The sequence below is a fragment of the Periplaneta americana genome, chromosome 10 (assembly GCF_040183065.1).
Source record: "Periplaneta americana isolate PAMFEO1 chromosome 10, P.americana_PAMFEO1_priV1, whole genome shotgun sequence".
Classification (NCBI taxonomy): Eukaryota; Metazoa; Arthropoda; class Insecta; order Blattodea; family Blattidae; genus Periplaneta; species Periplaneta americana.
The window spans coordinates 21164898-21178855 of NC_091126.1; the positions used below are offsets into that span (position 1 = coordinate 21164898).

The 13958-nt window shown below is 34.4% G+C and overlaps 2 protein-coding genes across 2 annotated transcripts in view; one reads left to right on the forward strand and one right to left on the reverse strand.

Moving 5' to 3' along the window:
• The window catches only part of LOC138707517 (uncharacterized), a 636564-nt gene that overhangs the window by 602577 nt on the left and 20029 nt on the right, over positions 1 to 13958 (forward strand). Inside the window, exon 3 of the mRNA XM_069837043.1 lies at positions 13136 to 13223. Coding sequence (XP_069693144.1) covers positions 13136 to 13223 — 88 coding nt within the window. The remainder of the gene's footprint in view (positions 1 to 13135; positions 13224 to 13958) is intronic.
• LOC138707518 (uncharacterized) overlaps positions 1 to 13958 on the reverse strand; it is a 267699-nt gene that overhangs the window by 5522 nt on the left and 248219 nt on the right. The gene's annotated exons all lie outside the window — the stretch shown is intronic.

Below are 13958 nucleotides of genomic sequence, written 5' to 3' on the forward strand. Positions count from 1 at the left end.
TGATAGATAGAGATATAGAAATATAGAGATAGATAGAGATATAGAGATATAGAGATAGATAGAGATATAGAGATAGAAAGAGATATATAGAGAGATATAGAGATAGAGAGATATAGAGATAGAGAGATATAGAGATATAGAGATAGAGATAGAGAGATAGATATAGAGATTGATAGAGATAGAGATATAGAGATAGAGATATATACAGAGATAGAGATATAGAGATAGAGAGAGAGATAGAGAGAGATAGAGATATAAAGATAGAGATAGAAATAGATAGATAGAGATAGATAGATTTATTGATGCATAATAAATTATACAAACTCATGTACACAAGATCCTTCGCACGAGCTCATACGGCCATTCGTGCTGTAACTATGCACAGTTTGAATCTTCAAAAATAAAATAATGCCTACTAATAATAAAATAGTGAAACAACAGTTATTGTTATTACTACCGTTATCATTGATTACCACTATTATAACTAATCTAACTTTATACCAAATTTCACAAAAATAATACAAATAAAATAAAAGGGAGATATTAAAAAAAACACACACCCACGCACGCACACACACACACAGTATAAACAATTCAATTTCTTGTTGAAGCTGCACCAAATAATCCAAATGCTAATGAAGCTAAACAACAGTTGTGAGCAATATGTGATGAAGATTAATTCACACAGGACGAAAATCATGATTATCGGAAGAAAAATAAGGGAGGTAGGCATGCAAATTAGTAATGAGGCAGTACAAGTGGACAGCTTCGAATACCTGGAGTCTGTTATGAGCTGCTGCCGGAAGTCAAAAGGAAAATAGAAATGGCAAAGGATGCTTTCAATAGAGAAAGGAAAATCTTCGGATCTCTGGAAAACGCACTGAGGAAGATACTATAATCTGTGCATTTTCGAACTGGCGGCTCAAGGTCAAGCAATGGACTGCATCTGCCACCTGTGCTTACACCAATCCTGGACCTTTCTACTCAACTAAATTCATCTGGGACAGCCGGAATTACCAGTGCTTCAGTTCATAGCTTTCAGTTCAGTAACTCGTGCGTGGTTTGTACTTTTGTACGGACCTTGAGCCGTCAATTTGAAATCCACAGATTATAGTAAATTGCTTTGTGTGTAATATGGTACTGTACGGGGCAGAAACATGGGCATTACGACCGTGTGGGAAGAGAAACGACTGCAAACATGTGAAATGTGGATATGGTGAAGAATAGAGCGTGTGAAATGGACAGACAGGATAGGACATATAGATGTGCTAGAAAAGTGGGTGAAGAAACAGTAACGCCGAAAATGGTCAGGAAGAGGAAAATAATTTTGACCCACTGGATAAGAAGGAACTGCCGATTAATTATCTTTTCCACATACAGCGGTCTTTTGACATAGTGCACTGTAGAATCATCTAGTCTCTTCTTATGCAAGAAATAACAAGAAATATTTTCATTTAGTCGTCAGTGGAAATTTTGTTTTATTTCTGTTCTTCGTATTAGGCGTAAGGAGGGGTGCTCAATGGATAAATCTTTCAATAATGATCTGTCACAGGATTTAAATTGGCAGTAATTCATACTTCTTTTTGTGGTAAATAACCTCATCATCGTGCCATGTTTAGCACTCAGCTACAGGAGCCAATTCAGAGGCATCCTCTGGTTACTTGTCCCCTATACCCCCTGTAACTCACAACATACGAATTCCATATAATTTCTTTACTGAAAAGATAAATATTAGTTACGTCTTTCTGCCTGGAAACTTCATGGAGTAATGCTAACAACGGGAATATTTGGAAAAAAAAAAAAAGTAAGGTGAACAGGATTTCCCAGGAAAAGTAGTGTAAATAGTATTACACAGGAAAATTATCTTCCAACACAGTCCTTCTGCTGAATTTTAGAATCCTCCATGCGATGTTATTTATTGCTCCGATATAATTCACAAAGACAGCGGCAAGAATTCCACTTCGACAGTGAGTACCACCTGGTTTTCATAGGCCTGCACCCACTTCCAGTACAGAAGCCAAGAATATCGTATTCGTAATGCATGATGGAACACGGTTTAACAAAGTGTTCAGTGAATGGTCTCAATTTTATTACAGTTCCGCGATTGAAAGTAATATTCTGAATCATACGTTCGATGCACATGGAAATGAATGTGAAGGGAATACGCAAATGAGGCTACTCATTTTTAATTGACATCAGTTTACTCACCGCTGTAAACCATTTACAAAATTGAATGTGGCAATTAAATGAAAGAGTTCAATAACATGTACTGCGTAATGATTTTACTTTTCAATTAAGGAATATGGAGAGAGTGATTACAATAACGTAATAGTATTTCTGCTTCAGAATGTTAATCAGAAATAAAATTGTCGTTATACTATGCTATAACGTGGAATTCTAAATACAGTGAAGGTACATCATACATGTTAAGAGTTTAAATATCGAAGCGATAGTGTTACATATTTGTGATAATGCTGAACTTCGAGTACTAAATCTTAGACACCTTCAAAAATTGATTGCCGACAACGCTATTTTTAAACCAAGGAAATACTTTATGCAGATTCAGATGTATAGAGGTGGTTATCGGTCGTGACATGGAGCACCCCTATGCACTAAAGACTGCAGAAGTTTTCCCCGTACACGTGGTGGAATGAGTTAGGTGTAGACTGCGCAGTTGTGCTAAGACGGCCCCAGTGGTTTGCCGTTCCTCATATATTTACATCGGTCGGGGCAAGTTATCTGCTTGAGGTTTTTTCCGGGGTTTTCCCTCAACCCAATACGAGCAAATGCTGGGTAACTTTCGGTGTTGGACCCCGGATTCATTTCACCGCATTATCACCTTCATATCATTCAGACGCTGAATAACATAGTTGTTGATACAGCGTCGTAAAATAACCAAATAAAATAAAATAGATTTACATATTTTATTTATATCCCCGTGAGACAAAGGATACATTTGGGAGATTCAAAACCTCTTTATACAGAACAATGAAACGTCTAGAACTGTGGTTCCAGAAACTTTTCGTACGCAAGACTCCCTTTTAGCGATATATTTGTTTGTGATCCCCCTACTACCATTTCTGTACTTCATCCCGTTTGAAAAATGAATGTTCCCAAGTCGAAAACAACGACAATTTTACTCAAAACATGTGCGTACCCACTAAATTCTAATGTACCGGTACTTCCAAGACGAGAAATCGGAATATGCAAACCTAATTTCCAATTCTCTTTGGCTTTTTGGACTAGTTTACCTTCCTGATATATTCTTTGAACACTTAACAGAGTTTGCAATGTCAAGATGTTAACATAATCACAGCCCGAGATGAAATCGACGGATTTTCAAGGAAACCTCATTTCTAGTCTAGAAGGCTTGACAAAGAGATATTAGACTCATTCGTTTCTATTTAAAAAGTCATGCAAAAATTTTCTTACGTAATATATGATACGACAAGCTTTGAGTTTGTTTTTGTGAGCGTCCAGTTAAGTTTGTATAATTTTTTGTGAGCGTCCAGTTAAGTTTGTACAATTTTTTGTGAGCGTGCAGTTAAGTTTGTATAATTTTTTGTGAGTGTGCAGTTAAGTTTGTATAATTTTTTGTGAGCGTCCAGTTAAGTTTGTACAATTTTTTGTGAGCGTGCAGTTAAGTTTGTATAATTTTTTGTGAGTGTGCAGTTAAGTTTGTATAATTTTTTGTGAGCGTCCAGTTAAGTTTGTACAATTTTTTGTGAGCGTGCAGTTAAGTTTGTATAATTTTTTGTGAGCGTCCAGTTAAGTTTGTACAATTTTTTGTGAGCGTGCAGTTAAGTTTGTATAATTTTTTGTGAGCGTCCAGTTAAGTTTGTACAATTTTTTGTGAGCGTGCAGTTAAGTTTGTATAATTTTTTGTGAGCGTGCAGTTAAGTTTGTACAATTTTAAACAGTTGTTAGTATTTTCTTGAAAAAAATACAAAACAATGACGACAGTCACAGATGAATACTGACTCCGGTTTTAGACATTTGCTTTCAATCGGCTATAATTACAAAAGGCGTAGACCAGTTTTGGATCAAAAGATTGCAAGAATACCTCGAGCTTGCAAAAACTCCTACATTTCTTCCGTCTGCAAATTCGTATTAATGCACAAGTTCCTAGCTTATTATTGTGATCAAAACAAAAACAAGAAATTAAAAAGGAAAACTGTTTGTGAATGCAGAGTTTGAATGTTCAAAGTTGTTTACGTTTATGATCAAAATGCAACATAAATTCATGTTAATAAGTCGTTTCTTTGTTTCATTTTGTAATGATTCTTGATGTGTTTAATTGAAGTAAAATCATCATCGTGCTGTATAGAAGCACTCAGATATGTGTAGGAGCCAATTCAGTAGGATCCTACGGTTACTTCTCAAGGTGTAGACAAATTTTGGATCAAAAGAATGCAAGAATATCTTGAGCTTGCAAAAGGAGCTCTTAAATTTTTTACAGTCTTTGCAAATTCGCATTTATGCAAAATAAGTTTCTGGACTATTATTGCCGTCAAAACAAAAACAAAATTTGAAAATGATAACGGTTTGTGAATACAGATTTTAGACTTCAAAAGCTTTCTCAAAAAAAGACTCATGTATATTATACTAATTACTCATAGTATATAATTATTAATTTTTATTTTCATATTCAAAGTTTTTTCCTGTATATTAAGGCTCTGGGAACAATGAATAATGGAAAGGCAGGGCATTTAATGCAAACCTTTAGAGAAATTAAAGGATATATATATATATATCTCCAAATTGAAACATATAAACTTTGACGCCGCTATTTTGTACGAACTCTACAGTAACATTTAATTTTATCTCTATTAAAGTCTCCCTTTGCACCCTTTTCGGAGAAGGAGGAGGTTCTCATTGCTGAATGGATACGATTTTCATTGAAGATATGTCACAGGATTCAGAGTTTTCAAATCTATCATGTCTCAGACTTTTATTGGAATAAAATCATAATATTTTTTATTGAAGTAAAATCATCACTGTGCTGTATAGAAGCACTCAGATATATGTAGGAGCAAATTCAGTAGCATCCTACGGTTACTTCATACTACAAGCTTGAAAAAAGAATTAAATTTTGACAGTCTTTAAAAGAAGGTAAAAATGGTAGTTTAGTTCAGTAAATTTACTTTCGCCATTCATAGGCTATTCTTAATTACTGTAAATACCCTTCCCGCCTTTACCCCCAAAGGAGTACCCCAGTTACTCAATTCGGTCAGAAGCTAACACTAAATCAAATAGAAGTCCGCGAGAAAATATGTTCCCAAAAGTATGTCGTTAGTAGAACTGTTAATACGTCTAAACTGGGTGAAGAATGAGGAAGATTACAGGTGGGAGGACGACAAAACAGTTTACCAAATAATTATTTATATACTTACTTATTTACTTATAAATTCCTTGACATTCTATTGTAACAAATTTTCTTTTTCTTTGGTATACAAGGAATATTCATTACTTCTAAATGAAGTGTTGTTCCTAGCTAGATTATTTAGAAATTACCTATTTTATTCGACCTAGAGTGACCATGAACCCTGCCCCTGAAAGTAGGTCTAAATTTTCTAAGAAAAATTTACGAGCCATTCATCACCCACAACAAAAATGTTCTTAGGATGCTTGCTAAGATATAGGCCTAGAATCACTTCTTATCTCTACGTATAACGCAACTAATTAAAAATAAAGAAATTGAACCGTGAATTCAAAACGTTTCTTATAAATATGTATGATTTAGTACCTTATATCACCACAACTATGCCACCCCTTTTTGATATAATGTAGCATAATAAACATTTATGATTGGAGAATGACTAAATAGCATTTTCTTTTTTAATTCTTCTATTTTCACAACTTGTATTCTGGGATCATCAATTCTAAATTGTTATCGCCTGTACAATAAACTAATCACGCAATGGGGATGGGAATGTGCTCGCAATTTTTTAGCTTAAAAAAACTTTGTCACTGATTCTACTGCTATCGGAGTTACAAGTTCCTTCCTAAGGAATCTTAAACTGGCAAGTTACATATGACACCTGATATCTTTGTGTCGATTCGTACTGAATCTGGTTCGATTAAATTTGAGGTTTTCAGAATAGAAGTGGAAAATTGAAAGATTTTGAAACTCTGTTTCAATTAGTTTGAGAGAATAGAAAGATGTTGATATTTGGTGTCAGTTAGATTCCCAATACTCTATCTATACCAGGCCTACGTCATTCCGACGTACCCTGCTGGCGGGCTGTTAGACGGCTCAATGAGCGCCGTTTGTGCAGGCCTGTTCTATTGCAATTAAGGTTCCCAAAATATAAATTAAATATTAAACGTAATTGTAACGAGTTACGCAAAATATATAAGATTCACTACTTTATATTACCACCACACATCCACCCCTTTTTAATATAAGGCAGTATAACCAACACTTTTATGCTGAGGTAGTCATGGAACATTTTATCATGTTACAATTTTTCAGTTTCCTCGGATTACATTTTAGACGAAATTCTGAGATACTTGGCAACAAAATAAATTAATTACAGTAGAACGATGTGAATGTAAATATTTTCCATTCTTTGAAAGAATCGTTGTGACTCATTCTATTAATTATAGTAATAGTTTCATGCCTCACACAATATTTTGAATTGAATTTGAAGTAATTTCACAAATTTTGTTATTGGTTCAGTCCAAAGTACTGTTTTAACCCGGAGTTCGCTTTTCTAAAGGCATATGTATAAATTAAAATATTATAAATCAGTCTCTTATAGTATATTAAAACCTAGCTTTCGCTTTCATCTATACTGAATCTGATGCCGTGTATTATAATATATTCTGTTGCATTTCAGGTCCCAAAGTATAATCGAAATATTAAACGTCGTTGTAATGAGTTACGCAAAATATATAGGATTTACTACCTTATATCACCACCACGCATCCACCCCTTTTGATATAAGGCAGTAGAACCAATATTTTTATGCTGAGGAAGTCATGGCAACCACATTTAATCGTGTTACAATTTTTCAGCCTACGCGGATTACATTTTAGACGAATTTCTGTGATACTTGGCAACATCATAAACCAAATAAATTAGAGCAGAACGACGTCAATTTTGCTATTTTCTAGTCTTTGAAGAAATACTTGTAACTCAACCTATTGTCGAATTTCCATGCTCTCAGATAATATTTTGAATTGGATTTGCAGTAATTTTACGGATTTCGTTCTTGGTTCAGTGCAAACTGCTGTTTTATCCCCCGGGGTTCGTTTTTCTATAAGCCTATGTATAAACGAAGTAAAATATTATAAATCAGTCTCGTATAATATATTAAAACCTATCTTTTGCGCTCATCTAGACTGAAATTGATGTCGTGTATTACATATTCCATTGCATTTCAGGTCCCCAAAATATAAACGAAACATTAAACTTCATTTAAATGAGTTACGCAAAATATATAGGATTTACTGCCTTATATCACCACCACACATCCACCCCTTTTGATATAAGGCAGTAGAACCAACATTTTTATGCTGAGGAAGTTATGGCAACCACATTTACAATTTTCCAGCTTGCGCGGATTATATTTTAGACGAATTTCTGTGATACTTGGCAACACACTAAATAAATTAAAGCAGAACGACGTGAATTTTGCTATTTTCTAGTCTTTGGAAGAATCCTTGTGACTCAACCTATTGTCAAATTTCCATGCTCTCAGATAATATTTTGAATTGGATTTGCATTAAGTTTACGGATTTTGTTCTTGGTTCAGTGCAAACTGCTGTTTTATCCCCCGGGGTTCGCTTTTCTGTAGCCCTATGTATAAACGAAGTAAAATATTATAAATCAGTCTCGTATAATATACATTAAAACCTATCTTTTGCGCTCATCTACACTGAAATTGATGCCGTTTATTACATATTCCATTGCATTTCAGGTCTCGAAAATATGAACGAAACATTAAACGTCGTTTAAATGAGTTACGCAAAATATATAGGATTTACTACCTTATATCACCACCACACATCCACCCCTTTTGATATAAGGCAGTAGAACCAACATTTTTATGCTGAGGAAGTTATGGCAACCACATTTACAATTTTTCAGCTTGCGCGGATTATATTTTAGACGAATTTCTGTGATACTTGGCAACACACTAAATAAATTAAAGCAGAACGACGTGAATTTTGCTATTTTCTAGTCTTTGGAAGAATCCTTGTGACTCATCCTATTATCGTCAAATTTCCATGCTCTCCGATAATATTTTGAATTGGATTTGCATTAATTTTACTGATTTTGTTCTTGGTTCAGTGCAAACTGCTGTTTTATCCCTCGGGGTTCGCTTTTCTATGGCCCTATGTATAAACGAAGTAAAATATTATAAATCAGTATCGTATAATATATTAAAACCTATCTTTTGCGCTCCTCTAGACTGAAATTGATGCCATATATTACGTACTCCATTGCATTTCATGTCCCCAAAATATAAACGAAACATTGAACTTCATTTAAATGAGTTACGCAAAATATATAGGATTTACTGCCTTATATCACCACCACACATCCACCCCTTTTGATATAAGGCAGTAGAACCAATATTTTTATGCTGAGGAAGTCATGGCAATCACATTTAATCATGTTACAATTTTTCAGCTTCCGCGGATTATATTTTAGACGAATTTCTGTGATACTTGGCAACACACTAAATAAATTAGAGCAGAACGACGTGAATTTTGCTATTTTCTAGTCTTTGGAAGAATCCTTGTGACGTCAAATTTCCATGCTCTCCGATAATATTTGAATTGGATTTGCATTAATTTTACTGATTTTGTTCTTGGTTCAGTGCAAACTGCTGTTTTATCCCCCGGGGTTCGCTTTTCTATGGCCCTATGTATAAACGAATAAAATATTATAAATCAGTATCGTATAATATATTAAAACCTATCTTTTGCGCTCCTCTAGACTCTGTGTATTACGTATTCCATTGCATTTCAGGTCCCCAAAATATAAACGAAACATTAAACTTCATTTAAATGAATTACGCAAAATATATAGGATTTACTGCCTTATATCACCACCACACATCCACCCCTTTTGATATAAGGCAGTAGAACCAACATTTTTATGCTGAGGAAGTTATGGCAACCGCATTTACAATTTTTCAGCTTGCGCGGATTATATTTTAGACGAATTTCTGTGATACTTGGCAACACAATAAACAAAATAAATTAGAGCAGAACGACGTGAATTTTGCTATTTTCTAGTCTTTGAAAGAATCCTTGTGACTCATGCTATTATCGTCAAATTTCCATGCTCTCCGATAATATTTTGAATTGGATTTGCATTAATTTTACTGACTTTGTTCTTGGTTCAGTGCAAACTGCTGCTTTATCCCCCGGGGTTCGCTTTCCTGTAGCCCTATGTATAAACGAAGTAAAATATTATAAATCAGTCTCGTATAATATACATTAAAACCTATCTTTTGCGCTCATCTACACTGAAATTGATGCCGTTTATTACATATTCCATTGCATTTCATGTCTCGAAAATATGAACGAAACATTAAACGTCGTTTAAATGAGTTACGCAAAATATATAGGCTTTACTACCTTATATCACCACCACACATCCACCCCTTTTGATATAAGGCAGTAAGTCGAACCAACATTTTTATGCTGAGGAAGTTATGGCAACCACATTTAATCATGTTACAATTTTTCAGCTTGCGCGGATTATATTTTAGACGAATTTCTGTGATACTTGGCAACACACTAAATAAATTAGAGCAGAACGACGTGAATGTTGCTACTTTCTAGTCTTTGGAAGAATCCTTGTGACTCATACTATTATCGTCAAATTTCCACGCTCTCCGATAATATTTTGAATTTGATTTGCATTAATTTTACTGATTTTGTTCTTGGTTCAGTGCAAACTGGTGTTTTATCCCCCGGGGTTCGCTTTTCTTTGGCCCTATGTATAAACGAAGTAAAATATTATAAATCACTATTGTATAATATATTAAAACCTATCTTTTGCGCTCCTCTAGACTGAAATTGATGCCGTGTATTACATATTCCATTGCATTTCAGGTCCCCAAAAATATAAACGAAACATTAAACTTCATTTAAATGAGTTACGCAAAATATATAGGATTTACTGCCTTATATCACCACCACACATCCACCCCTTTTGATATAAGGCAGTAGAACCAACATTTTTATGCTGAGGAAGTTATGGCAACCGCATTTACAATTTTTAGCTTGCGCGGATTATATTTTAGACGAATTTCTTTGATACTTCGCAACACAATAGATAGATTAAAGCAGAACGACGTCAATTTTGCTATTTTTTATTCTTTGAAAGAATTCTAGTGTCTCATTCTATTATCGTCAAAGTTCGATACTCTCAGATTAAGTTTTGAATTGATTGATCTGTTAGCCGTAATTATACTGACCTTGTTCGTGGTTCAGTCAAAAGTTCTGTTTCGTAATTTATAAGTCAGTTGAGGTAAACCATCGGAAAATTCCGATCACACCTTTCCCAAATCCGCCAAATCAGTTGAAAATTTCGCCTTCCCCAATTTTAGCGCTAGTAATGGTCACTTCAGACTTCAGTTTCTTTGTTCGTGGTTCTATGTGACAGTAGTTAAGGATTAAACTCGTCATTACAGGTAATATTATAAATAATTGGAAGTATTTTGAATTAATATTTAAATGAAGAGAATTAATCAACATTTTAATTAATGTACAGCCATCGATTACAACTCTTTTTACTTAGATGATATGGATAATTTACTACTCTCTTTCACTCCCAAGAAAGGCTGTACTTTCTACCCCTCCCCTTAATTAACATGAAGTCCGTATCCCTACTCGTGAAATAATATGAAACAGCGAAGCTTCTGCTTCATACTGCATGGGCGTCCATCTTCAGAAACGAGCCCCCAACGCTTCTAGTTCGGGACTTTGAATAGGAGTCGCATTACTTTCAATCTGCTGCACAAGCAGACTTATTTTAAAGTAACCAGCAAAATTAAACAAATTTCTGCCTTGTTACTTCTGCTCTAATAAGGAACTTTGTTCGCCTTTGGAAAAATCCCTGGTATTCGAAACTTTTGTTCCGAGGAGAGGAGAAACGGAATTGCTCCAAGTGGAAGCAGGAACAAATCATCGCGGGCGAAGTTATTGAATTTTCGGCGGGACTCCTCTGCCGGAGGCAATCCTCACTAAGTAACACACTCAGTTCCTGAAATATTCGTTACATGTGTTACACGTGTCCAATTATATTAGAACTGTAACCACATATCAGGGTAAACATTTCTGTTGCATAAATTGAGAAAATAAGAATCGCAACTAAACACAGAATTTCTAGAAAGAACAGCCCTAAATACTAACTTATTATATGATTCTGAAGATAATTTGTAAGTAAGAATGTTTATATTTAATAAAATTGTTGAAGAACCTAAATTAAAAATATCAGCACCAAAAACTCAAAGGATTCAAAAGATCACAAACTTCACGGAAATAGTAATTAATAATGCAATTTTAGAACAAGTACCCGCTTCTAATTATTTAGGATGCAGTATTTCATATTATAAAAATGATCATATTATAAAAATGAGCAGGAAGTAAAAATATCCAATTTCCTACAATAAAAAGGACACTGTTAAGGAGATTCAGAAAAGGAACGGTAATAAAGTTCCATATAACAATGTTCATACTGTCAGCATTTAACGAGAAGATCCGAGCAAGGAATGCGAGTTTTTCCCCCACTCTTATAATCTACCCCCAACACGGAACCGGCCGACCATTGACTGAGCCTTGTTTGTACCAGCCGGCCAATGACATCACTCCCATCCACCTGCTCCTTCAAGAACGTTGAGTTACTGGATTACTCTCTCCTCTTACACCGCAAGGACCATACTCCCCTCGCAGGGACACTCTCGTGAAATTTGGACAGCTACGTTATTGTAATGAAGTACAAAATTTTGAAAAGATAAAGAACCTAATAGAGGCACCTGAAATGAATATGTTTGCAAGAACTTTTCGAAGTCACAAACATTTTTTTAGCAATACTGAATGAAATGTTGGTGCATATTTCGTAGTTTTTCCAATATAGGAGATAGATTTCGCAAAATTGTCCAAATTTTTAGTTACTTCGCGAGTTTGTTTTGCTTAAAATGGTAGTTTACGTTTCTAGAAGGTTAAATGCAACAAAAATAAGGATAAAGAAGGTGTGGAAAAATTTGTGCGAATTCCTAATCTTCTGGTTGATTGGAAGAGAAGGCCTCACGGCCTAACTCCGCCATAAAAAATAAAGCATTATTATTATTAGTATTATTATTATTTTTAATACTACACAAAAATATTCTCCCACATACGAAACTCAATAAAAAAAATTAACTTCTTCTGAAGGACAAGAAAAAGTATTAGGTTACTTCAGTTCCAGAAGAACCTGCGCATCTGTAACAAACGTCTAATACCGAAGATATAGTTGGAGACATATGGCAATATTCATTAACGTAGGAATGTTCTTGGTATAAATAAATTTGAAATAACAATCCTACGTTTTATCGAATATAATTATTAGACACGGTCTTTACGATATCTGTAAGACAAATTCTGCATTGCTTGGGAAAAGTGACATGTCAGTTTCCACAAACCTTTTTTGATAATTTATTGACAACTTACACTGGTTTATGTCGATTTGTTTGTTTTTTTTTTTCCTGTATGAATTATTGTAATGGGAGAAATACTTATGTATTTTTTTCCAAGCGAGCAGATGTTCCGTAAATTGTCAATAAAGTCAGCTTCCACAAACCTTTTTTGATAATTTACTGACAACTTACACTGATTTATGTCGATTTGATTTTTTTTTCCTGTATGAATTATTGTAATGGGAGAAATACTTATGTATTTTTTCCAAGCGAGCAGATGTTCCGTAAGTTGTCAATAAATTATCAAAAAGAGTTTGTGGAAACTGACTTACGTCACTTTTCCCAGGCACTGCAGAATTAATAACAAATTTAGGAGTAATGAAATAGAATGGAATTACTACTACTTTTAGCAAACTAATAAGATTTTATGTTTGATTTTAATACGTGTAAATAAATTTCGATTTAATCTGATTTCAGCTTCTGTTTTGTTTCAGTTGGGGGCCTTCGAGTGCGACTGCTTTGTTCACCCCCACATTTTTGTTTGAAGCCAGCCCAACCAACAGGGACTGCCAAATTGCATACGTACGTATGGAAATGAATCGTGGAAAGCTTTACTCTGGGTTAAACTTAATCAGATGCAAATTGAACTATGTAATCCAATCTATTATGGAGAAAAAGAGCTCTTTAAAGTGAATTAATGTATCACTCATGCCTCAAGAGCATTAACCTTGCCAGCGTTGCATAATTCATTCAGATTTCTTGTATATTAAATAATTTAAGTCGCTAATCAAAATGCTTAGATTTGGTAGGGCCACACAAAAGTGTGATTGACCTCCAGCTCTCCGTTTAGTGTTGTTATAATTTCGAGATTGTACTCTTTCCAGATAAAAAATTCTTGCGACTGAATTAATTGCTGTATCTTTCTTTCTCTGCTACGGTATGTGCTGTTATGTTATAATATTAAATGACACTACAGACGTTACATAAAGTAAAGGAATGTAACAAAATTCTTTTGAATTAAATATTTCGTAAGATTGTTTGGGACTCGAAGCTAGACTGTGTAATTCGCATAGTACAAGCAATGTTCAGGTTTGAAGTTGTGTAGTCGAACAGTCAAGACGCGTAATTAATTTCAAAAAAAGCGGGGAAAAAGAAAACTTTTAACTCTAATGGAGACGAGGATGTTAAGAATGCAGAAAGTGTCAAGGAAATGAGATTGTCAAGGAAATTCTCTGTAGAGGAGGACGATTAATGAATTCATTTTCCACTAAAGAAAGTCAACTTGAAAAGGGAATAAATTATGACTATAATTTTCGC